Raw genomic sequence first — 27326 nt, forward strand, 5'->3', positions numbered from 1 at the left:
TAAAATAATTAAAGACAAGATTCCATTGAGCAATGCTCCTTGTCAAGGTGAGATAATGTGGCAGAAGTTTCCACTACAGCATGGATTACAGCTGGGGGGAGGAGGGGACCTACTTCCCCCAGATAGTCCCTGTCCCAGAACACGTCTATCTCAATGGATGGCAGCTGCTAGTACATTGGGAAAATTGTGTTGGCACCGCTGCTATGTATTATCCGTCCTTACCATGAGTTTTGGTCCTAGATTCAAAATTCTCTCAGTCACTGTTCTCAGCCACTAGATGTCACTGTATTACTGGGCAGTCCCCATAGTCTATCATTCAGTGGCAACCTTAGTGAGTCACAAATAAATAATTCAGAAGGAAGGCAGAACAAGAAGTGAGTGAGAATTGGATATTCAAAATCCAGGCCAGGAAAAATGTTTTACAGGATTCACACCAAATCCAGATTCTGCAGCTTCTTTCAAAGGGGCCTGAATGTCTTCCAGAAGTTTAAGTTCAAAAGCCATTAATATAGAAGATTTTTGACAATCCATTCCTATCTAAAATGCTTCTCTGGCCCCCATTACAGTAGTATTTAATCATGGGTCTTTAACATATTTATCCTCACAACAATCCTGTGAGGTAGGAAAGTGCTACTACCCCTTTCTGAAGATGGAGAACTTTAGGTCCATAGAGATTAAGTGACTTAACCAAAGTCACCCAGGGAGTCTGTGGCAGAGCAAGGAATTGAAGCCTGGCCCCTAAACACTGAGTCAACCTTCTTGCTCTACTTATCTGCCAAGGCCCCTGGTTCAGGGTTCTCTTCTCCCCCTGCTGTGGTAGCTATTGTCACCAACACATGCTAGTGCACCAAATCCAGCCCTTTGCTCTGCATTAAGGGGTTAGCAATGCCATAACTGTCAGAGCAGAAAGACACACAGGCTGGAATTTTCAAAAGGAGCCCAAGGGAGATGGGTGCCCAACTCCCACTGAGATTCATGGGAACTGAGCTTTTAACTCCTTTAGACATCTTTGAAATCCCAGCCAGAACCATCAACTGGTCAGGCTTTGACAGGTTGCAGTTTATATGCTGCTAAAGGCCTCGCTCATTCAGGCTTTCATGCGCGCACAGTGTAACCAAGTGAGGTGGGGGCAACCTGTGGAACTGCCAACTATGTTACATGGGGCACTGCATAAAATTGTATGTTTTGGGTGCTTGCTGGGAGAGCTGCTGCCCAAAATGCTGCTTTGCAAATAAGTTGTCATTAGGCCTCTTGCCAGCCAGGGAAGAGTAGCACAGTTCTTGTAGCCATGACAAAGACTCCTATCAAGCCTCATAGAAGATAATCCCTGGGATATCCCACTGGAGAGACCAAGACAGCAACTTGGTCTCCATAATGTTTCTGATTTACTCCGACAGCTAAACTCCATATTGCTACAAATCTCCACCTGGTTTAACTTCAAAGCCCAAAGGACCACTCACTTTTTGGGCTCTATACTTGTTCATGTTCACTGCCTGGTATGAGACGGACTCAAACACAATACAAAAATAAAGGCAAACCTCCTCTCTGAACTGGTGTCTCCAGTGATCCGAAAATCACTAATGGGAAGAGACACATAAAATCAGATGAGTTAGTGATAATATACAGGTCAAAGACTTTTCACCAAGAAGCAGAATAGCATGGGCTATCAGAAGGACTCCTCTTACCTGTCATAAGCCTCCTTGAGGTCTCTGGCCAGCTTGCACTTGGGCAGAATGTGATGGAAAGGTGATTGCGGACCTTCTGCTGCTATGGGAAGATTAAAACAAAAAAGCATTCACCTGTTTTCAAAGCAGAGAAACCTTGCTTTCAGACGGTCAACTGAATTTTGCACAATTGTAATAGCAGATTCTGTGGACAGATTAGACAGTGACAGATTCAAGTCCGTTTAATCCACATTCACCTTTTACAGTTGTTGTTTTTCAATTAAGCAAAAGTAATAAGAACGTCTTTTTGAATCCCAACTTTATGCAATATGGGCATCTTCACTAATCTGAGGAGCAACTACTTCTTTGTTTTTACTTCTAAGTTTTAGTTTTTAATGCTTGTAGCAAGACAATACATGTTGTACCCCTGTGAAAGTAAAGCAAGGCACATACACATTTAAGAGGTTAATGCTGATTTATTAGTAAAGCTCCAGAAATTCACTCCATACTCTAACTGTAACAGCTCATGCAACTGGCCCACTCTCAACAGAATTGGGATTCTTAGGTTACAACACAGCAAGTAACGCTTTCAAAAGTGCATAGGTCCCACTGACTTTCAATGAGACCACAGGCTCTTAAGTGTCTAAGTCACTTTTGAAAGTGAGACAGGTTCTTTTGAAAATTTTACTGAGTGACCTTAAAAAGGGGGACATCTTCATAACAGGTTGAAACAATGCCATGTTACTATCTACACTAGTCATGGAAACTCTACATGCGAAATAGAAAGATCCCTCTTGAGGATGGCCAGAGGGCTTGGCATACAGGGTCACAGAATGGGAAACCTGGATTTGATTACCCGAGGGCTTTCCCACATCTGGATAGCAAATGCACCAGAAGGCACATCTGTATCACTCATACTCCTTCCCTAGTGAATGACAGGAGCAGAACTAGTCACAAAAGCAACTGAGATACTTCACTTGTAGAGTGGGGATCTCTATGTAACACAGGTGATCTCAGAGATAAGGCAAAGTGGAGTCAAAGGCAGTCTGAATGAGAAAAGCCACAGAACCCCATTCAAACTGGCCCTATTCATGGAGTGCCCTTTGTTTATACTCAAAAGCATGAGAAAGGCAAAAGAACAGCTACACTGAGATATTTGGGGATACCAGAAGAGCTGTCTCAGGTGAATACTTTAGTCTCCTGCAAACTGCAGTTTTGACTGTTTTGGGTTTCAAAAATATCAGATTAAAACTAAAGCTCCTTTGCAAACACCAGCTGTGGGCTCTGACAGGCGGGTCAGTGTGCATTAGAGGCTTTACCAACTATGTCAACCATGATTGCTTACTTTGGATGAAGTTCATGCAGCCACCACCAGATTTTAATTCTCTTCACCTGACTCCGAACGTCACCTTGCACAGGAATCATGACAAAGAATCATGCACAAGCTCTGACTGTAGGCAAAGCCACATAGTGCAGACACATGATCCAATACTGAGACCTTGCTGCATTATGATTGGGTTTTCAGCATTAGCATTTTCAGTGACATTTTATACTGAGTTTATAACTACATGCCACAACATGGCAATAATTCAGAAAAGAGTGATAAACATCTTCCTTTAACACACAAAAGGGTTTGGGTTTTGTTTTCTTAAAAAACAAATGAACAAAACAAAATGACAAGCACAAGAAATTCTGCAGTAAGAGAGCTCTTTCAAAGCTCGGATACACATGGGAGTCTTTAACAGGAATTACAGAGAAAAAAGAACCATGATAGCACCTCAAGGGCTTGAGATTAGAGTAGGTCACCTCAGGGACTATAAGGGGAACGGAAAAGTAGAGATAAGGCCTGAGAAGGTCCATTTGTCCTGAATCATACACTGTAAGCAGCATTGTTCTAGCCATGTCAGTCCCAGGATATTAGAGACACAAGATGGGTGAGGGAATATCTTTAAAAAAAAGAGCTCTGTGTAAGCTTGAAAGCTTGCCTCTGACCAACAGAAGTTTGTCCAATAAAAGATATTCCCTCATCCACCTTGTCTCTCTGATTGAATCATAGTGAGAATCAGAAAGACTGTTATAGCAAATGGTCTGTGTGGGTTCTCCAGTACAACCCCTACTTTGTGGAAATACACACTTGGGCACATACCACCACAGCTCAGGAGCAGGGTTTCATTGGCTGCTGGGTTAGTAACTGGCATATAATATTGTAGTGACTTCAAGCATAGCACCACCCTCCAAAAATGAAAGCGCCTCTCTCAAAGATTTGCCCCATTTATTGTTTGGCTTTAACAATGGGACCCAATTATTGTAATAAATTATGTAAACTCTAAAGGATAACATTTTACACTGTTGCAGTATTCCTTTTTTAAACAACTCCATTCCAAAACTGGAACTAGTCTCATTCTTTCTTGCTCCTTTGTTTAAATGCACTATAATCTGGCAATTACATTCCAAGTAACTTCTCTCAAGCAGAACCTGGAAGTTATGCCAAGCAGTAAAGAGACGGCTTTTATACATGTACAAAAACGGACTAAGACAAGAGCCTGATTTTGCCCATGACCCCCAGTCACGTTGGAAACTCAAGGCTCCAGTTAAGAACATAAGAATTGCCATACTGGGTCAGACCAAAGATCCATCCAGCCCAGTATTCCGTCTACTGACAGTGACCATTGCCAGGTGTCCCAGAGGGAGTGCACCTAACAGGCAATGATCAAGTGATCGCTCTCTTGCCATCCATCTCCACCCTCTGACAAACAGAGGCTAGGGACACCATTCCTTACCCATCCTGGCTAATAGCCATGAATGGATTTAACCTCCATGAATTTATCCAGTTCTCTTTTAAACCCTGTTATAGTCCTAGCCGCCACAACCTCCTCAGGCAAGGAGTTCCACAGGTTGACTGTGCGCTGAGTGAAGAAGAACTTCCTTTTATTTGTTTTAAACCTGCTACCCATTAACTTCATTTGGTGGCCCCTAGTTCTTATATTATGGGAACTAGTAAATAAACTTTTCCTTATTCACTTTCTCCACACCACTCATGATTTTATAGACCTCTATCATATCCCCCTTTAGTCTCCTCTTTTCCAAGCTGAGAAGTCCTAGCCTCTTTAATCTCTCCTCATATGAGACTCGTTCCAAATCCCTAATCATTTTAGTTGCCCTTTTCTGAATCTTTTCTAATACCAGTATATCTTTTTTGAGAGGAGGGGACCACATCTGTACACAGTATTCAAGATGTGGGCGTACCATGGATTTATATAAGGGCAATAATATATTCTCTGTCTTATTCTCTATCCCTTTTTTAATGATTCCTAAATTCCCGTTTGCTTTTGTGACCGCTGCTGCACACTGCGTGGACGTCTTCAGAGAACTATCCACGATGACTCCAAGATCTTTCTCCTGATTAGTTGTAGCTAAATTAGGCCCCCATCATATTATATGTATAGTTGGGGTTATTTTTTCCAATATGCATTACTTTACATTTATCCACATTAAATTTCATTTGCCATTTTGTTGTCCAATTCCTTAGTTTTGTGAGATCTTTCTGAAGTTCTTCACAGTCTGCTTTGGTCTTAACTATCTTGAGCAGTTTAGTATTATCTGCAAACTTTGCCACCTCGCTGTTTACCCCTTTCTCCAGATCATTTATGAATAAGTTGAATAGGACTGTTCCTAGGACTGTCCCTTGGGGATCACCACTAGTTACCCCTCTACATTTTGAACATTTACCATTTATTCCTACCCTTTGTTCCCTGTCTTTTAACCAGTTCTCAATCCATGAAAGGATCTTCCCTCTTATCCCATAACAACTCAATTTACGTTAGAGCCTTTGGTGAGGGACCTTGTCAAAGGCTTTCTGGAAATCTAAGTACACTATGTCCACTAATTCTCCCTTGTCCACGTGTTTGTTGACCCCCGTCAAAGAACTCCAATAGGATTAGTAAGACATGATCTCCCTTTACAGAAACCATGCTGACTTTTGCGCAACAATTTGTCTTCTTCTATGTGTCTGACAATTTTATTCTTTACTATTGTTTCGACTAATTTGCCAGGTACTGACATTAGACTTACCAGTCTGTAATTGCCAGGATCACCTCTAGAGCCCTTCTTAAATATTGATCTTCCAGTCACTGAGTACAGTAGCTGATTTAAAGGACAGGTTACAAACCATAGTTAATAGTTCTGCAATTTCACATCCAAGTTCTTTCAGAACTCTTGGGTGAATGCCATCTGGTCCTGGTGACTTGTTACGGTTAACAAGATGTGAAAGGTTTGCTCACTAAGTCACTTTGTTACCCAGCTCCCAGGATTCCTGCTACTGCCTCACTGTTACTACACGTATGTACAACACTAACATTCTCAAACTATGGTAATCTGCATTTAAGTGGATTATTCATTAAATTAGCCAGTACCTGACTGACTATCCCATGTCGAAAGTACCCTTTGGTAAATAAGCTCCCCATTACCCTGAGTTCAGAACTCACTTTCTGACATGGCAGACACTTCATCCTGAATGGCTAGGATCAACTTGGCCTCTCTGGTCAGGTACTGGCAACGACGCTCCTCATGCTGTAGAACTATGGCAATTCGACGAGAGAGATTGTGTAAACAGTTGATCACTGATGGATCTGCGTTCGCCTACAGGCAATAGAAGAACAGACCTGGTCAATAATTCAGTAGCTGCCAAACACATGAAACTAGATGCAACATGAGTGTTGCACTGCTGGACAAGTTATTTTTAATAATTTTCATTAAAGATCATGAATTATCTTTAATAGTTAGGTTGGAGGTCAGCCTCCCTGGCAATTGTCAAGACAAAGGAGATTTCTCTGACTCACACAGTAGTAAAGCAGGAGGGCAGAGATCCGTAACTACAGCAAGTCAAACATACATAACTAGGCCAAGAAGTAGTCATGAAAATGATGAGGAGGGATCTCCAAGTTGGCATGTACAAAACAACAAACATAACCTATGGCATGATTACTCATTTTACTTGTGTATCTTCCTATTTGTTATTGGACCATTTACTAAAAGAAAGATTACAGAACAGACCTTCAGAGCATTAGAGGGAAACTTCACACTACTGAAAAAATTAAAAATATCAATAAATTCTAATACAAAAGCTCTGGAAATACAAGGATGACACAGCTTTTACCACAAGCTAATCTCTCTATACTGGAGCACTGGTGTTTGTTTTACCCATTTTAGTCAAACCTTAGGAAGCTTATTTACACTGACTGCAAATCACACAGTCACCATTATTTTAATTTTCTTCACCTGAATCAAAGCCTGGTCATACACAGGAATAGGGACAAATAATCATGCAAATACTCTGACTTTAGGTAGAGCTACATAGTGAAAACACATGCCCCAATATTCAGACATTATGACTAGGCTTTTGGCATTAAAATTTTCAACAACATTTTATGCTAATCACTAGAGAACTAAAAAGGTGCTATGGCACTTTTAATCCCAAAGAAAATGGAATTTGATTTAGGTTTACACACTTCTAACAAATATTACTTATTTAAAACATTCCATTTGTAGGCGTCCCTCTAGAATGAAAGTGCTGCAAAGCCTATCGGCCACAGACAGCTGAGAAGGTGGGGCTCACTGGTTCTAAGCCAGGAAGGGTGCAGTGAGCAGCTGCTCTATGTCTGTTAAGACATTTAAAGGAATTTAAGCTTCAGGCAGCAGATAACCTCACATCTAAACTAGAAAAGCATGAGTCAACATTTTTGCAGGCCAACATTTTTGCTGAGTCACAACACGTTGGTAGGGCTGAAACTTAGCACAGCAGAATCCCTGATTATAACATTTGGGTCTTAGCCTGTTCTGTCTGCTGCAGATGGACTCTCCCCTTTATCTTAGAGTACCTCCACCCACAACTTTGAGAAGTCATCTGCAGCAGTAACTCTGTTAGCAAAATTCCATTTGCCTTACATGTAGTATGTTCCACAGACAGTTCTCTACGAAGAGAAGGTCATTTTGGTAAATACAATGCAGTGCTGCTTAAAAAGATGGCAAAGTAAACTCCAACTGAATTACAAAGCCAGAATTTCTGCTTTTGTTCCCTGTACGAGGGCCATTCTCTAGATTCTAGAGAAATACAAGCTACACCAAAGTTGATGGCTTCACGGCAAATCACCAAGTTGTCGCATAGAGCATGTGAATGAATAAGCAATGTTTTCAACGTAAGCCAGATTCAGAATGATGTTTATATGTTTTAGATTTTCTGAATTGAATTCTGGGTAATTCCATCTCTCTATTAACTCTGTGAAACTCAAGCAGAAAACTCTGTCCCCCTCGTGAGGGAGAACTTAGTCATCACAAAAAAGCCAACAGCAAAGGACACATTAGTATAACAGAAAAACCTTTGTTTCACTGACAGCACTCTTTAACAACTGGGGGGGAAGAAGGAGGAGTAGGAGGCTCTTCTCCATTTCTGCTTTTGGCCACCAGGGTCAGGACATGAACTCCACAGTCCCAAACAGAAGCCATATCACAACCAATTGCTTTACAAAGGCTTATTTCCCTCAGGTATAACTCCCTTAATCCTTCCCAGAAAGCTTCTTAGCTCATATTCATGGATTCCATACACACACGCACGCACGGTGCTACCTCTACAACACTCAGGCTTATGGAGTGGAAAGGGAAAGCCAGAGCTGGGAAATCAAATGCTGATCTCACATATGGCAGCTTTTATGCCGTCAAAGTGGCTGAAATAAGGCTTCTCTAAACACGAAAGCGATTCTACAGCAATGTTAAAATCAGAATGAGTGGTTCTGAGCAAACCTACTCCCAGAATCGTTGGGCTAAATATGGGCCCCACTATGTAAATAAGTACAATACAGCAGGCTTGACCAGAAGAGAAAGACAAAAAACGTTGTGTGACTTATGAGAGACTCAGTACAAGTCTATAGCCTAATAACTCTACACACTACCTGTCACTTTGAACTCGAGACCCAACAGCTGCCTGGTGCCTTCCTTCCCCTGGCTCACACGAATAGAAAGATGCCACTTCTAAGATGTTATCAGATTCAAGGAAATAGCCTTAAATATGTGGACCGGAGTCCTTCTCTCGAAAATCCTGCAGCATGACTTGGGACTCCAAAGAATGCTGTTCAGAAATGTCACTACAGAAGAACTTATAAGAGGGCTAGTAATTTCCCTACAGAAATTCAAGGCCCTTCTCCCCCATACCTAGAATTTCTCCTGAATATGACAAGAAGGGCAAGAACGCATTTTGGTCACCAAACCAAACAACACTTTCAGCAAAAGGCCAGGTTCAGATGAAACCACAAACCTCTGATGCAGCAAAGGACACACAACCTAATTTCAGAAAGCTGTGTTTGGGACAGAAAGGGGACTCAAGTCCCATTTCCATCTAAAAATATAAGCCTAAACTTGATTCTTGATAAGCTTTGATTCTTGGAATAGGTGCGTTAATTATCCCTCAATTTCTAAGTGTATTTGCTAATTGTCACATAGTAGTCACTGTAAATGACAGAGGCAAGGAAATTTTGCTTTGTTTTTGCTTCAGAATTTGAATTACTCAGTATATGCTATACTTAAGATTGCAAAACAGTTTTCATATCTCAGTTTCCACTCACTCCTAAATTTTGAAAAATTATCCTCATGGGCTGGAATTTTCCATGCTTGGACTGTGCCTGATGGATTTTTTTTTTTTTATTATTGGTTCTACTCTGAGGACAGTCTCTTCAGCTATTTTTGAGTTCTGTGTGTATGGGGGAAAAATTTCACTGCAAAATATAATAGCTACACTTCCTGCTAATCATTATTTATTACAAACAGACTGCCTGCTTAACATAAGAGAGACTGATTATTCAAAAATACCGAGCTTTGGAAGGCTCATCTATCCGTAGTTTAGTGAGGAGTGTGTTCACGGTGGTGTTTAGAAAAGGTCATCTGGAAATTCATTATGGAGGTTTAAAAACCGCATCCTGAGTATGCCGAGGAGGGAGTGTTATTAAATCTGAGAGCACACATTTCTGGAGAGCTGGTCTACATACAAGTGCAAGTTGTTTATTGTGTATTCTATAGGTACCTAGGCCCTGAACTGAAGCTGAGCACACCTGTGGCCTGGCCACACCTCTAGCCCCTTCATTCCCTCAACTCCCTGACAAAGTATGCTTTTTACTGAGAGATCACTTGTGTGTGTGTTGTGTTTTTCTCTCTCTCTCTCATATATATATATATATATACACACACATACACACACACACACACACACACAAAATTTCCAAGCACACCAAGAACTTCACAGCACACAAGCACAGAGTAGGCCCCTGTGCATCCGTTAAGACCCCTGCCCCCTGGATTGAAAGGAGCATCCCACCCTCTCTTGACCTGCTAACAAGTGGATCCCCAGTCCACTCCCTTGCTGCCTGCATAAAGAAACCAGTGTGGCTCTTTAAGTGCACATGTATTTGATGTATTTTCAATACTGTGAAGCACTCAGATACCATGGTAATGAGGACTACAGAAACGCCTATCAATAAACAGTAAATGCATTAATGACGCCACATTTCAGAGGCAGCAATGCTGTGCTCAGAAGAAACATACCTGTGTCTCCAGCAGTAGGATCTAGGGCTACTCTTAAATAATATAACAGTGCTCAATTCTTTGAGGCAGGAAACTTTTCTCTTGTCTATACATCATCAATAGGTAAACAATAATGCAAGATTACAATTGTACAACATCTTAAAAGTCAGAATATGTAACAGTTGCAGTTTCTACAGCAATATTGCGTTGGCCTTGCTGCACCTACATAGTCTTTTGTATTCTTGTGTTTCTTGTTAAAGGGATACTTTAAGATTCCTGTCTATGTTATTAAATGTATACCATAAAATATACAGGATGTGCAATAAGGCTTATCTCAACTATGAAGTAGGACCTCAACCTTTGCATTTATCTGCAAAAGAATGACAGAAAATGTCCTGTCGGAAACAATCATTCCCTGGCCCGAGAGATCGGCTGCAAAAGCTGACAGGGCTCTTCTATCTTTTGACTTCTAGGATTGCATGATCTTTCTTTATTTTAAACTGTGCATCTTTAGTGTCACTTGCAGTACTGTTTTTACATATTTCAAATTTTAAAAGTTTGGTTTATAGTGAAAGAAGACAGTGAACATGTGTTACTGAAAAGTTACTGGCATCTGAACCAACAGTCCTTATAAAACAATACAGAATCCATTCTTTGGTAAAAACAGCCCTTACCCTTAAAGCAAATACAACATTAAAGAGAATCATGGTGGGCATCTCCCTCTTTGGTGATGGATCAGTTTTGGATACCTGCAAAATATATATAAAAATCTAATGAGTGAAGGCAGTACTTCAGACATAGTTTTAAAATAGCATAGATGCAACTACTAAAAATCTGGATTCCTGAGAAGTTCTTGAGAGTTCAGCTGTACATGGAAATGGTCTTGATTTAACAGATCTAGTTTTATTAAGTTAGTTTCCTGTTGCATTTTACTATTGGCTGCTTGTACATTTATTCCTCACTGTATTTCTACCTATAGTTGAATCAATTTTTCATAAATTTAATTTTTTATAACTAGTAAAAGCCTTTAGGTGGCATAAACCGAACTGAATCCCAGACCTTCCTGTCCCAAAATGTACTCTACTATATCGCATTTTTAATATTTCCACTTGTCAGGACTGAAGAGAATATGTTTTAGAAATGCATATATTCAAATACACACACACACTATACAGTTCTAAAACAAAAGTAGATTTGTCTCCTACATAAGGTATTTTGGAAACCTTTTCCCCAAAACCACTCTCATCACAACAAAAGACTTTTGCAATTTAACGAACAAATATATAGACGTTTGAAAAAATAAAATCAAGACAGACAACACAGGTGGAATTCCTGCATTAGGAGCGGTTATATCTTGATTATTCCACTGACCAAGTGTCTCCACAAGATGGAGTAGGAGATCCAAGCAACATGCTTGTACTCCCAGAGAGCTCCATAATGCTTATGCCTAACCCTCACAAGGGTGGAAAACCTCTCACTTCCCATGGACTTTGGGCCCCAAGTAACACACAGTTCAGGGAAACAAATGAGACCATTTATCAGTATTCTTAAAAAACTAGATAAACTACAAGGAAAGATTTCAGAGAGGAAATCATCTGTTTTCTAAAGGACCAAATGAGATTCTAATTAACAAGGGGGTTGGACTAGATGACCTCCTGAGGTCCCTTCCAACCCTGATATTCTATGAATGTTAAGCAAAGGAGGAAAAAGGGGGCACTTTGCACTACAGTTTTGATAACAAGCCTTGTTATTTGGTTTCTTGGAACTGAAAGGTTTCAGAGTAGCAGCCATGTTAGTCTGTATCCGCAAAAAGAAAAAGGAGGACTTGCGGCACCTTAGAGACTAACAAATTTATTTGAGCATAAGCTTTCGTGAGCTACAGCTCATGAAGTGTGCCGCAAGTCCTCCTTTTCTTGGAACTGAAAGATTCCCATAGGAACATTTCTCTAAGCACCTTTCAGAGGCCTCAAAGCATTTAGAAACTTAGGGCCGAAACCTGTTCCCACTAAATCCAAAGGGAGTGCTGCCACTGACTTCAAACAGTAGCTGGATCAGATCTCACAATGTTCTCTAACCAGAAGAGAAAGACTAGAGTATATTTACCAATTTAAACTATAGGGAGCATTTAAAGAGGCAGAATGTCATAAAACAAACAGGAGTCATACCAGGGACACAGGATTAAATACTTCAACTCTTGTGAAAAGACTGCCATATGATTTTTAACAACCACAAAAGGCCAGGATCTAACCTGAACAAGAATCTTGCAACAGCACATTGCTCTGACACAAAAGCATTCTGGGCCACAGCTAGTGAGTCACAAACACCACTTCTTGTAGTGTCCTGGATATTAACCCGCTGCAGCTTATGAAATCTGATGAGATCCAAGCCAGAAATGTTGTGGCTACTTTATTACTTAGAATTTTATTTATTTAATTTTTATTGAAAGGGATTGGAAGGAAATACCTTTGCCTCTTTCAGATTTTGCAAAAAGAGAATTCAAGCTTTAAACATGACACTGAGAAATGGACAGACCGTTGCTGATCACGGAAATTCCCAGAGTCCAATTCACTTTTACGCACTATTAGTGAGATCATAGAATGGGACAGGGAAAGTGCAAATCCTTTCCCAAACTCGTGCAAAAGCCCTTTCCATGGCTCATGTGGCTGAACATCTACTCCATTTCAGCATGCAGCACTTATGAATTAACTTCTCAACTCAGAAGTGCCTATAAGGCCTTGCTGACCCTGGGAAATTTTACCACCCTCTACACCAAAAACAAAACAAATGTTCTAAACCAGTGGTTCTCAACCAGGGGTCTGCAGCCCCCTAGGGGTCCGCAAGCTAGTTTCAGGAGGTCTGCCAAGCAGGGCCAGCTTTAGACTATCTGGGGCCCCATGGCAGAAAGCCGAAGCCCTGCCATACAGGGCTAAAACCAAAGTCTGCGCAATAGAGCTTTGCAGGGGTCCCTGTAGTATGGGGCCCCAGGCAATTCCCCTGCTTGCTGCCCCCTAACACTGGCCCTGGCTTTTATATGCAGGAAAACAGTTATTGTAGCACAAGTAGGCCATGGAGTTTTTATATCATGCTGGGGGCAGGGGGCTCAAAAAGAAAAAGATTGAGAACCCCTGTTCTAAACCATATCCTGACGAAACAGCTTTAGCACTGGCGGGAGTTATAGGGTTCACAAGGCTCAGGCGGCTTTCAGAATTTTTACCATTATGTTTAGTTAAACCTGCCAAAAAGCCAATTTAACTAGCACAATGGTAAGCACAGATATGATCCACTGGAGTCATATCTTCATAAGGGTTTCTATTTAATATTAACACTTGTTCAGCTGCACCTGTGTTTGAGCCACTTGGAAGGTTTTTTTTTAAATTTCCAGTGTAGACACAACCTATTTGGCATTAACATCAGAAGATAAGCGAAGACAAAAGTTCCCAAAAACCACAGGCATAAAACAGAGTTTCAAAGCAATGCTGTACATTTTGAATTCCAAATTTCATAAATCTTTTGCTGTTCTGTCTATATCAGTTCTCAGGAGAACAATGTTTCCCAGTGCCCCAGCAGCTCTCTTACCGTACCTGCCCGAGCGCATGTTGCAGCAAAGTAGGATGGCCAACAAAACGGACATTATCAATCTTCAGCTCAAATTTTTTGCCACACATATCTGATTTGGTAGCCAAAATTGTTGCCAGGATGACATCTGAAAACCTTCAAAAGTAGAAACAAGTCACTACGGTTACCAAAAAAAAAAAACACACCCTAAAAATATTCCCCAAACTGAAATACAGATTTATTTCATTTGTGTGAGCTTTAAGAGGGTTTTAAATTGGAACACCTTGAATGCATCCAATTATGAAAATTAATAATTCCGTAAGATTATGTCGCTCAGATCACCAGAATAATAAAATGAGAAGCATCAAAGGCAAAGAATGAAGATTCATGCTTATTTAAATTTCATGCTCTGGGAAAGATTAGATGCTATCTGCTTTCAAAAAGATAAAACCCGCTCAAGTTAGTCATTGCCTGGATTTAGCTGCAGGTTAATGAACTGATTAAGCAGCTTGGTATCAAAATAACCTTCACTCAAGCAGACAAAGATCTTTAACTACCCAAGTGTGTGTGGGGGGGGTTAGATGTTAATAAATATCTTCCCACTGCCTGTCCCATCTCTTCTAAATCCAATAGTCAGACTTAAATGTCTGGTGGCCTGCAGAGAGCTGGCTGGTCACATGGTGCTGGCTCTCATCCCAGCTACTCAATTGCATTAAAAGTAGTAACAATACAGTACACTCATTCCTAATAAACTTCTTTATGTAAACAATTGCTGTTGTCGTCACAGGAATGTAATGGCACTGTTAGTGTGGAGGACGTGGTCCATGAATGTGGGGGAAAGTGTCCACAACAGAATCTCACTGTAAAGGCATGACGCTCATTATGAAAAAGTCTGAAAACCCCTGTCATAAAAAGCCATTAGAAGGAACCCCTCTGCAACTCCACTGATAGTGCTGTGGGTGATCTTACACCATTGCAGTCTATTTAGGTTCTTATAGCACATCCATTACCATGTTGTCAGACAGAGGAGATCAGACCAAAGTAAAACAGATTTCATTTTTCATGTCGGAAACTTTTCCCCCCCATTTATGGACTGTACAAACTTTAATTGTTTTATCACTGTATAGTCTTTCCTCAACTGTCCTCTTCGAAGTCGCCCAGCTACAACCAAAGTGAAGAAATTTAAACTAACCTTCTGGTGAGAGTTTAACAACATTAACGGAGATATTTAAGCTCCTGTACTTACATCTGCTTGTGTGTGTATGCGCGCGCACACACACACGTCCCCCCCATCCCCCTTCCCAATGCAAGTTTTCCAGATAACACTGTATCACCTAAAGAAAAAGGCGGACTACGGGTGTGTGCTGCACTCCCTTTATCTCTTGTCAGCAAAGAAGCTACTCATTTAAGAAAGATTTCTGGTCTAGCTGGGTGAGTTATTAAAGGAGTTAAGAGAAAAGTTTACAGCCATATAATATATACACATTCACCCATGCACAAGCAGCTGTATTTCCTTTCAATTAGCACACTAGTCATTTCCTTTTATTACTATGGAGAATATTCCTGGTTATACTGAATGTCTACACTGACCCAATGGCTTTGGCAGCTGCCATAGAGGCTATGAGATTTGGGAGTACCCTTGCCCTACTGGACATTAGGTATGCTAGGGTCATGATGGCCCTTGCACTTCTGGAGGGAGAAAGTGTGCACTGCATTTTCAAACCCCATAACTGCTCATCACAGACAGTATTGCAGCTTATAGGAGACAGTTTCCTACTGGATATGGGCATAAGGAGATGGATTAATCCAGGTGCCTCAAAGCCAACTGAGCCATCATTTCACGAATAGTGTATATTTGTTCAACTACACATATGAATTCAATAAGGAAAAAACTGAAGTTTCCTCAAACTGACTAAAAAGAGCTCCCCTGAAAACAGTTTCTGTTAAAAACAAACAAGGTTACAGCTCCACGTGCCCATTTGTGAAAAATCCCCTGCATCACTAGCCTGTTTTAATCAGGTGGTTCACACTGGACTGGGGAGAATCTTCAAATGGGCTGGGCCACAAGTGATGGCAAATTTGGGAGCAGAAACGGCTAGGTGCTGATGAGTGGGCATTTTTTCTTATCTGTCCTTGACGAGAAAAGTCTTGACTGTGGGGCCCCGACCCATTATACTTGCTTTTGTCACTTCAAGATTAGGCTACAACAACATGCTCAACATGGGGCTACACATCCAGGCCATTCAGAAGGTAAAATTGGTGCAGAATACACTGTAATCTGCACTGGCTTCTGCTTGGCTTCCAGGTAGAAGTCAAGGAGCTGGTCTCATCTATAAAGCCCTCAATGGTTTGTAACTGTCTGCCTACCTACCTCTTTCTCCCTCTGAGAGACTACCACAGATGTGACCAGCTGAAGCACCTGAGATGCACAGCCCTCTGGTTCCAGGGAGAAGAGTCTGGTATTGTAGCAGGGCCTCTTCAAGCGAATGTGGGGTCTTTGACTCTAGATCCCACTCCCCCTTAGTCACACAAACTGTTAACCATGATGATACACTGCATAGCTCATCTATTTCCTTGGCCTTTTACAGAGAAGGTGGACTGAGGGGTTTATCAGTTTTTATTATTCCAGCCGGGACTGGTTTGTATGAACACCACAGCTCCAGGACTAGGGCTCCAAGGCACTATGATAATTACTATTTATATTAACATTTTTGGAATTGTATTGATGTTTGTAAAAATGCCTAAAGTCAATGGGAATTGGTACTTCAACTGACAGAGCCCTAAAAGTTTTGTCTGAAGCTGATGAGATTCTACTTTTAGGCAATGACAGATCCAGCACTTGTGCGACCATGTAGCGCCCTGTGATTTCTAAAGGGGAGCAAACCCTTCTTGTACCAGGGCACAGAACAAGCAGGATCTAACCCCGGAAACCAAAGGCCTTGGCTAGACTAGGGTTTAGAATTTTTAAACCAGAAATCTCTCACGACTGCTACCACCAGTTCAACTCCATCAGTGGTATCAGCAGTACACAATAGAGCGGTTAAGGCTGGGAGCACTAGCATTTGCTGGCTGCCACTACCGCTACTACCTGTGGAACTGAACCAGTGGTAGCAACAGTTGCTTTAGTTTTATTTTCTTTTGGTGGAGTGGAAGACACCCTCAAACAGACACAGCCATCTGTGCCCAAGAAGAGATTCTATACCATTACTGACAGGAGGCATTTATGCCAGGTGATCAAATGAGTAGGGAGAAAGATTCTTAGCTTTCCCCTGCTATTGTTTGGCCTAGGCAGAAGACAACAGCATACAATACAGCTGCAGCTCTTGAGGGAGCAATCTGAGCTAAGAGAGTGCCACGCTATTTTGCGTCACTCCTGCTCTATGTGCAGCTGTCTGTGAGGAGACCTTGGAATTTATTCCCTCTCACTCCAAGCCAGCTTCTTCAGACTCTTTTCCAGCCTCCAGACATTATTCTCTTCCAGGTTGGAAGAAGGCGCTTCTCCCCAGTGTGTACAACTTTCTTGGTCACTGTGACACACTCAAGCTGCCCTCAAAGCCATCTCTCTCTTTGCTAATCTAATTCCTTTCATTTCTTTGTACCAAAATTGTGGAAGCTGAAAATGATTATTAGGAAGGACACATTAATTCAAAGTGGGGCACATGTAAAAGGGCCCTCTTTGAAATACTTTGTGACACAAGCCCAATGGCTAGCTATCTTTCCTTACAATGCAGTGACTCACACAGTAAGGCTACCATGGAATTAAATAACTTTACTCATTGGACTATACTTCTAAGTGATCAACTACTAGTCAGAAAGAAACTGATTTAGGGCTTGGTAATTAATATTAAGATAAAATGTTTGTTTGGTGATACATGACCCAAGACAATTCCCATGGAGCTTTCTGGGGGCATTGCAGCACCTTCACTGACACAGGCGTGGATTCTTGGGGGATTGCGTACTTTCCTATACCCAGAGAAAGGACAGTATGGGTCCACCCACTCGATACACTACAGGAAGCACAAAAACTTTAGTAGGACCTTTTCAAATCATCTAGCAAGAAACCTTGGCAATACATTTCCTATGGACACTGTGATTTAATAGAGAGTTCAAATTAACTCAGTGTTCAGTGTACGATGGAAATCAGAAATAAAGCACAATTAAAGGATGGTGAGAAAAGAAAGCCATTCTAGACAGATGTGATTGTTTAGAATGTTTGAGCTTACCCTGAAACCAATTGCTCATCAGTTAGAGGACATTGCTCTCTGAAATGGGAACATGGGCATAAACAAAAACAAAAAATACAGCAAAAGAATAAACTAGGCAAAGTAACACATGATACACAAAAGTGACAATATTAAAAATGAAGATGGACTATTAAGGGTTAAACTTCTGTACAGTAGAGATAGCTACATGCAAGAGTAACAGCAAGCCTATGGTAAGGGCATTGCTGGTGCATATTTTATAATTAATGCTTACCTAGCATATTCTGGTCTAGAAATTGCAGAAAAACTAACACTGATTTTAGAGGAAGAGATTCCTTAACTTCGGTTCTTGGGGCAGATTGTTACTGGTGTTTACAAGAACCCATCTGTGTTGTTTAAAGTTGCACACAGCGCCATATGGCACAAACCCTCCTGGTTGTCAACTTGCGAGGCACTGGCAACATAGCTCAGAGGTTAGAGACGAGACATAGGACACTGAGGATTTTAATACACGTTTGAGGCCCTTTGGATGGTCTTGCACATGGAACTGCTGCTATTCCCAAATAAGCACACATCCCCATATGAGACGGTCCGGATTCACAGCACTGGCAGAGCCAGTTCCATCCCTGGCTCATTTCATACCCAGGACCAGTCAGCAAGCAAAGCCTTAAGATGAGTAAGCTGAAAAAGGTTGTGTGACAAAGAACATGAAGCCTTCCATTTGATGCAGAGAACAGAGGAGGCACTTACTGACTCTGCTCTCAACTGCAGCTATTCATACACTATGGGAGCAGACACTCCTGCACTGGCTCCCAGATACCAGTGGACAGAGCAAATAGAAATGTTTTTCCTCAAGAATAAAAATAAAGGGTACTTTTCCAAAGGTGGATGGTGCAATTGAAAATTTGGCCAGATAATCCCATGGCTGCCTTATACCATGCATGTTAAAAGCCGAACCTGAAATCAAAATGTCAACTCTGATTCTACTGGAAAGGTAACTCAGCCTCCTGCCAACCACTTTACAGTTGTTACAGCAAAGAAAACCAGGGATACCCTACAAATGGGAGAAGTGTCACAAAAGGGAGAAGTGGAATCATGGGATGGATGTCTAAAAGGATGGATGGAAAGCCAAGTGCTTCTCGAAGGGAGGCCCCTAAGAATACACGGAAGGGGTACCAGGTAGGTGCTTAACAAAAGGAAAGTGAGAGAGAGAGAATGGAGGAGTTATCAGAGGGGAGCACGTGTTGGTTAGGAAGTGGGGGAGGGAAGGATATGCATTTCTGAAGGTGAGAGAGTCTCACTAGAAACGCTAACAAGGGAGTGCATATAGGAGTTGATTCCTACAATCAGGAGGGGAGGGCCTGCCACAGTAGCCTCATCACCAGAAAGCTCTGCTATAGCAGAGCTTGGTAGTACACTCTTCAGCAGTGTCTTACTTTAATGAGTTTCCGAGCTGTTAAAATAGGTGTATTAACAAAAGGTACATACATGAGACCAACAACTGGAAAACCCTTGATAGGGAGAATGCTCCTAACAGCTGGGGACACTCTCATGGGTTTTTATAGCTCCCACTATTGAACCAAAGACTGAAGCAGCAGGTATGGGGCAAGAGGACTGTGCTCCTTGTGGTGGAGGGTAAAGGAGTATGGGGAGCTGAGAGAGAGGGTGTTGCCTTATCTGTATCAGACTCTTCAGCTCAGCAGACAGCTGCGGATTTCCCTCTGGAAGGAACATGCTACTGTAGTTGCTTAATGCTACAAGGGTTTGAGAGCCAACTTGTGCAAAAGCCTGTTTTTGACACAGCAATCCTTGAATATGCCGATTGTCCCAGCTGAATCGGCTTGGTAACGGCAGGGAAGGAATTCCTGATTCCCAGATTTCTACTATGCCAAAAATTTATGCCTTTTCTACACTTAAAATTTTGCCAGTTTAACCATACCAATGTAGTTAAACTGGCAAAAACTTTCCTAGCGTAGATACAGTTATTTGGTATAAAAGTGCTTACACCGGTATAGATTACGTCAGATAGGATAAACAGAGTTCCTGTTTTTCAGATTTTCATTCATTTCATTTTGGGGGGTTTAGTCTTAACAATTTGCGTTTTATGTAGATGCCCCAAATTTTATTTTATTTTTTTTATTTTTTTTCCAGAGCTCGCTCTCTCTGATACTCTAAAGATTTTTTGGGGTACTTCCCAAAATTCTTGTATAAATAGGATCTACTTTAATTTTTATTATATGTATAAAAATGACTTATGTTAGTTTGATCTTTGTAGTTGAATCCCTGGTTTAGCATGTAGTGCATTTGTACCCTAGTCCGCTTTAACACTGTATTGCTTCAAACAACACTATGTTAAAGCACATTAGGGAAATTTTAGTATGCATCAGAAGGGTCTACACAGACCAATTAATGCACAAAACATGAGTCCATTTTAGAAATTGCAATCTACACAAGCCCTTAGATGCAAGCCAGGAAGCAGGGACATCACCTATATAAACAAACTGCCATGGGAAAGTGGTGAAGTCAACACGAATTGAGTAACCATTTCTGGCTTTTCACAATATTTATTGATTAAACACTGATTTGTATATATAGATATAAGATAAACTGGGAGTGTTTTATCAATTAAAACCTAAAATCACATGCCCTAAGTACAGGTTATACCAATATGAGTGCATCTACATTAGCACTTTTACCAGCACAGCTATGTTGGCCAAAAAAAATTTCATTTCCCTAACTGACATAACTACATTGGTAAAACTTTTTAAGTGTAGACTACGCCTTACCTTATGGCATTGGGAAAGTTACTTGAGGCCTGTGTACCTCAGTTTTCCCATTTGTGCAAAAGAGCTAATACAAATCTCCACCAGTTGTGATGATTATTTAATGTTTGTAAGTCGCTCTGGAGAGGAGATGTGTTTTAACTGGGTTATTTAGGCAGAGGGGGATAGTGGAAGGCTAGGAGGAAGCAAGTGGAGATATGTTTATCAGGCAAAGTTTGTTCTGCCAAGTGACTGATCCTACTAGACAGCTTCCTGTTAGAAGGCAACGAACAATACAATGCAAGTATTTTTGCTACTCCATTTGCTTCTGAAAAGGGGATGAAATCCCAGACAAAGTTATATTAAAATAGAGTTCAGGCTGAGAGTACGTACCAGTAACTGTGGGTGAAAGCATCACAAGAATGCTGTAATTATCTCAAAAACAAGCATGAACAAACCCAGGAAATTCAAGAGAAATCTAAATTTAAAAAAAAAATCCAATTATGTTAAGGTATGGAAATGCAGAATTCAGACACCTAAACAACCTTAACTCTCTCTGCAGTAATCCCATCAGTAAATAAAATTATAAAGCAAATCTAATCTTGAAAAATCAAGTTATTCTAATTTGTGACCACAAATACATAATTATTTCACAGCCTCACCAAATCTCTTGCTAAAGCTAACGCTAGCAGTGGGGATTGCTAAAACCGAATGAAGTAAATACTATCCTCTTTCCACTTTAGGAGCAATTGCATTATGTACTGATCTATAAAACTATTGGCAACTTGTCTCATGCTCCAATTAAAAGTTTTACTGCTAAATGCAGATTTGATTTTTTTCCCCAGCTCAAGGGCTTAATTATAACTGAGTTATGTTCACTGGAGTGCAATTAAAGGTATCACATGGTCTTTCATTTAAAGGAAAATGTAATGCATATACTTTGAAAAGAACATAATTAACTCAGGAAAAGCAGTAGGCTATTCCATTGTGTCTGTTCAATCTGAGCTGTTCACACTATCTGTTCAAAAATTGGTGACAACGGGAAAAGATGAAAAGCTGCTATATGCAGATGATGTAGCAGTAAGGGCATTCTCAAAAGATGACTTAGGGAAAATAGTAAACCAGTGGAATGACCAACTAAGCAGGCATGGAACAAAAATGAACATGAGTAAGATTGGGGTCATGTGGGTCAGTAGAGATGCCACAGGGAAACTGGATATAGGAGATTAATGAAGTACGACTAAACCAAATTGAGCAATTCAGGTATCTCGACAGTGAGCTTGAATGAGACACAGTCCAGAGCGGGAGTGCTGGAACAACAACATCTCAAGTGTTGTGCACAACAAACACATGCCTCAGACTGAAAGCCCAACTTTATAGAACAGTGCACTCAGCAATGCTGTATGGTGCAGAAACATGGGTGGTGAAGGGACAGCAGATTCAGTGCACTCAGCAATGCTGTATGGTGCAGAAACATGGGTGGTGAAGGGACAGCAGATTCAATGCAAACAGCTGTTCAAGGTAAGATGTCTTTGCCCTATAAAGGAGTTACGCAAAGTAACAGATTTCAAAATGAAAGCGTTAGGATGGCAGTCAAAGTCTGATGTGGCTGACAAAATCCAGGAAGTGAGACTTCGCTGGTTCAGACACATGCAGAGGATGAATGAAGAGGACCAGGCAAAGATCGAATGGGATGAGAGCATGGTAGTAAACAGATCCCGTTGAAAGCTGAGAGTAAAAGCTGGATCACATTGAAGAAGATGAGGGACCTAAGCAGGTGGATCTTAGTGCTGCCATGGACAGCCGAAGATGGTGCATGCTTGCTCGATGACTTGACCCCAGATGAAGAAGAATCAGAGTCACAATCTATTGAAAGATACAGATCTGAAAACAGAAGCTGTCCGGCCACCATATTTCAAGAGAAAAAGGGAAAACAGAAGGCATTTGTACAACTTTATATTTGAAGAAAGTCAAAGTTAGTGCATTTCAGGAAACAATTTGAAAACATGTACATTAACAGCACGTGCAGTAATTTGATGGAAGAAGTCACTTGTTGCTATCAGCTATTATTTTTGAAGATGGGGATCAGTCTAGCTGTTGTATCAGTACTTCCGCTGTAGACAAGAGCTTATCTCTTTCCTTCCATTAGCATGTGAGAGGAAAGTTGTGAAAAATACTGATTATTCTTGGAGCTAGAGAAGGATTTATGCAAAGGAAGAATTCGACTCAAGTGTAATTTCAGAAAAGGACTTTGTCACAGCTAGCAGGTTTAAAATGGAGCCACCTCTGCACTTTTGAAGGCAGATACATAAGCACACAAATAGCACTTTCATCAGGTCTGCTAGATTAAAGAACCCTCTGCTATCCAAAATCTTCTCCATATCTACACCAAGACCAATAAGCTACATACATTGAGCTTCTTAAGTATTTGAAAGGCATGTTTTTTCCAAACTTCACATCATTCTGGTGGCTCTTTTCTGGACATTCTCCAATTTTTCAACATCCATTTGAAGTGGACTCCAGAATTGAACGCAATATTCCAGTAACTCCAATTGTTTGTAAGAGAAAAAACACATTTAAAAGATTCAATAATGTACAAGGTCACAATACAATGAAAACTGGGATTTAGGAGATTTTGGTAACTCAGCTCTTCAAGTGCATTACAAGTTCTCTGAGCTCTGTTTTTGGGTCTCACACTGGTCATTATCTGTAGGAGCCAATAGCTTCCTTTTTTTCCTGGCATTCTGAGAATTCTTTGAAATGCCAAAAGCAGCACAGCTTTCCCTTGCTTTACAAGTATAGTCTACAAAATACTAGGGCCAAACTTTTTAACAGTGACTTGCAAAAGCAACCTGAGTTAACCAAAGAAACACATGCTGAATGGCTCCACTAATTTGGCTGTGCAGAGGGTTTAGCACAGAACTAACTTTAAAATACTAATTTTTAAAAGTTGTTTTTAGTTCCCATGGAGTCTGCTGCCTTGTACTGGATTCACTGAGGACATTCCAGATTGCAGCATTCCAAGACACCAAAGATACCAAAAAAGACAGCACACAGATTTATTGTAAGTCCCTAGCAAATGGAGTTTTCTACAGATGAGAAAAACAAAAGCACTGATGCCACCAAGACTTATGTACTTGCTTAACTTTACTACCACGAGCTGTTACACTGATTTCAATGGGACTACTCATGGTAGTAAAAGTAATCATGTGCTTAAATCTTTGCAGGATCGGGACATAAATTTCCCCTTTGGAGGTCCAATTCTGCCAACTTCTCTCACATTAAGTAGTATCTTTCACTGTAATTAGTCTAACTGATTTCAAATAACACTTTCCTCAACAGGAGTAAGGGTGACAGAACCCGTCCTTTTACTATTTCATAAGATTTAAAAAACATGCCACAGAGAACACCAACTTAGCTAATGGTGAGCTCAGGACACCTGCTGACTTTGCAAACATCTGTGAAAGCCCAAGAGTGATAAATTTTGTGGTATGCACAAACCAGAACAAAGCAGGAGACTTTGCACAAAGTAAGAAGAATGTTTAAAAGATCAATTTAAACTGAATAATACGTAGGGACACTCAACACTTGCAGAGCACTTTTCATCCAAGGATCTCAAAAACATTATTTAAATTTCAGTATCCTTATGAGACATCACTTCATCCAACAAAGAATTGCAGCTACCTCTGGGGAAACACACCAGTTTATTTGTGCACAACTCTACATGAGAGTTAAGGCAGCAAGTGAAGAACACTGCATCCAACTGTAACTCCCATCTGGAGATGCAGGTAGGTAGAACTGAAATTTGACCAAGGCCACTGGATTAACACTCCTATTTTGAAAGAGTGGCATGGGCTCTTTAATGACCAGAAGGGGTTAGAATGTCTGATTTACATCTTGCCCAAAAAATAGCATCTTCAGCAGCACTCTGACTCTCATGGGAAGTGCCTGGTTAGTAGGTGCATCCAGCACATCTGTTTGAGGTTAACTCAGTTCTGAGCTTTTCTTTGCAGATCTCCTTTCATACAGTACAAGAGGATTCACCTACTCAACTAGTGTTCAAGAAAGGAGAATGGGCTATTCTCCTCCTCTATTTTAAAACTTTTGGTTGAGGGGAAATTTCCTTACCTGGAGTCTCCATCTTGGTCTTCTGTGTTGTCACTAGTGCTATTCACAGCATATCGGCTCCTTGGCTTACCTGAAGCAAATGGAAAAGAAGATCAATTCAAATCACTTAACAGTGACCTGCAAAAAGAAGTGTGTGTTTGTGCCTTTTTCTAAAGGATATACTAGGAAGGCCCAAAAGTGTTCTCTTTTAAAAAAAAAAAAAACAACAACAACAAAAGCCCTTTCTCCCTCCTTTTTTATATTAGAAACATCCAGCCTTGACTTATCTGTTTTTGCTTCAAGACAGTTTGAGAGAAAGGACCAGAAGCGTCCTCAGCCTTCAACTTAAGATGAAGGGGTGCTGAAACTTGAGGACCAAATATTTAATAATAAGCTCTTCAATCTAGCAGACAAAAGTATAATACGATCCAATGATAGAACTTGAAGCTAGACAGATTCAGACTGGAATAAGGTACATTTTTGACGGTGGGGTAATTACCATTGGAGCAACTTACCAAGGGCCATAGTGGACTCTCCGTCCCTGATAATTTTTAAAGCAAGGTAGGAGGATTTTCCAAAAGATCTGCTCTAGGAATTATTTTGGGGAAGATCTCTGGCCTGTGTTATACAGGAGGTCAGACTAAATGATCACAAATCCTTCTGACATTAGAATCCGTGAATCTATAAAAGGAAGCAACTGTCCATCATTACCCTTTGATGGAAAGGATAAAGCAATCAGAACACTTCTTCCACCAGACAGATCTTGAACATGAACTAGCAACATTCTACAGTAGCAGACGGAGGGTAGGTCATAGGGAACTTCTGTCTTGGCCCACAATGACACTGTGCATCAGATCAGGGTAGAGGTGAAATTACTATGCCTTTAAATATTTTACATTTAGGCCAAATATTCAGTTTAGGGCATAACCAGCTGGTGAACAAGTCATGCAAAAGTGGAATAAAGCCAAACCAAATCTCAGGTCAAGTCATCAAATTCAAAAGCCTGCATTTCCTACAGCAGCATTTACTTGAACACAACACACATTATATGAAGAAAGATAAACATATAATACTGAACAACAGTAATCTAAAATATTACATATACACCATCTGGATAAATTAATGTTGCTGTGGGACCTTAACACGTGTAAATTCTCAAATTTACCACTGTATTAACATAAGATTTTACAGTGCTGTATTTGCTATGCAAAAAAATTTTAAAGAAGTTAATGCAATGTTAGTGTTAAGAAATAAAGTACTCAAAATGTTAAAAATAATAAATAATAATAATAATAATCCAAAACTTAAGACTAAGGGCTCAAGCCGAACTGTCCCTTCATCTCAAATGACTCAAATTACCTGGTCTAAGCCTCTCTGGAAATCACAAACATTTAGAGTCAGCAAATTCTGTCTGAGTTGAGAGGTTGAAAGGGCCTTAAAGTCATATCCTTTGCCCTCCCTCATCCCCCCCAAAATGTATAAATTCTAATACACATACTTTGAAAAATGCACAACTGATTTTTTTTCAAAATTGGCTTCAACCTTAGATCTCAGTATGAATCAATGATAAACCAAGTTTAAAGTTTCTACCAACAATAATTTTTATTTAGTTATACATGCACAGATTTTTAGCCAGAACATAAGGGATATTTTCCATAACTGAATAATGAACAATAGATGGACTAACTGAGCTAAAACTTCCAAGAAAAATGAATTAAGACCAGGCACTCAAAATGTCAGCCCAAAAAGGAATTTGCTTTAGAATTATGAGTAACTGGGAAAGGAGGGAATGGAAATTGAACTAAATCTACTAGAACATATAACTCATCATATGTGCTTCTCCAAGCTACATTTAACTGTGTGAATAGATCAGGTGCTCATTGCACTGGCTTCTGGGAACCCTTTGGATGAAGATAATTTATTCAAGTGAGAAAACAAAAACAAAAAAAGTGTGTTTAACCTTTGCGAATGGACATTTTGCTGGGTCTTTCTCCCATCAACCTTCTGGAATCCTGGTGTTGCCAACTCTTACAATTTTATCATGAGTCTCACAATATCTGGTATTTTTCTTAAAGTCCCAGTTCCCAGAGGCATGTGATTAGGCAAGAACCTCATCTTTCATTCAAATACTAAATACCACCTAGCTCTTATATAATTCTTTTCATCAGTAGGTAAATCCCAAAGGACTTTTCAAAGGAGGTCAGTATCATTATCCCCATTCTTATAGGGGAACTACTGTCTTTTTGTTCTGTCTGTTTGGTGCCCAGCACAATAGGGGCTGCTCCACAACTGGGATTCCTAGGCACTACTGCAATATAAACAACAACAACCAAGTTGGTTTCTAGCCCTCCTAGCTGCAGCTTTAAACATACAATGTATAGAATCATAAAAATGTAGGGCCGGAAGAACCTCGAGAAGTCACCAAGTTCAGCACTCTGCACTGTGGCAGGACCAAGGAAACCTAGACAATC

At 40.5% G+C, this 27326-nt stretch overlaps 1 protein-coding gene across 7 annotated transcripts in view; it reads right to left on the bottom strand.

Moving 5' to 3' along the window:
* Positions 1-27326, bottom strand: part of NPRL3 (NPR3 like, GATOR1 complex subunit) — a 92034-nt gene that overhangs the window by 58467 nt on the left and 6241 nt on the right. For 2 of the 7 annotated variants that reach the window (XM_048865946.2, XM_048865939.2), the window contains exons 2-7: positions 24877-24946; positions 18008-18046; positions 13811-13940; positions 10904-10978; positions 6149-6302; positions 1686-1767 (exon numbers count right to left, since the gene is read on the bottom strand). In XM_048865946.2, the coding sequence (XP_048721903.1) occupies positions 1686-1767; positions 6149-6302; positions 10904-10978; positions 13811-13940; positions 18008-18046; positions 24877-24946 (550 nt within the window). Of the gene's footprint in view, positions 1-1685; positions 1768-3009; positions 3074-6148; positions 6303-6502; positions 6767-10903; positions 10979-13810; positions 13941-18007; positions 18047-21141; positions 21227-24876; positions 24947-27326 lie in introns of those variants that run through there. The other 5 variants (XM_048865941.2, XM_048865944.2, XM_048865940.2 and 2 more) reach the window with 4 other exon arrangements.

This window comes from Caretta caretta, chromosome 10 (assembly GCF_965140235.1).
Source record: "Caretta caretta isolate rCarCar2 chromosome 10, rCarCar1.hap1, whole genome shotgun sequence".
Classification (NCBI taxonomy): Eukaryota; Metazoa; Chordata; order Testudines; family Cheloniidae; genus Caretta; species Caretta caretta.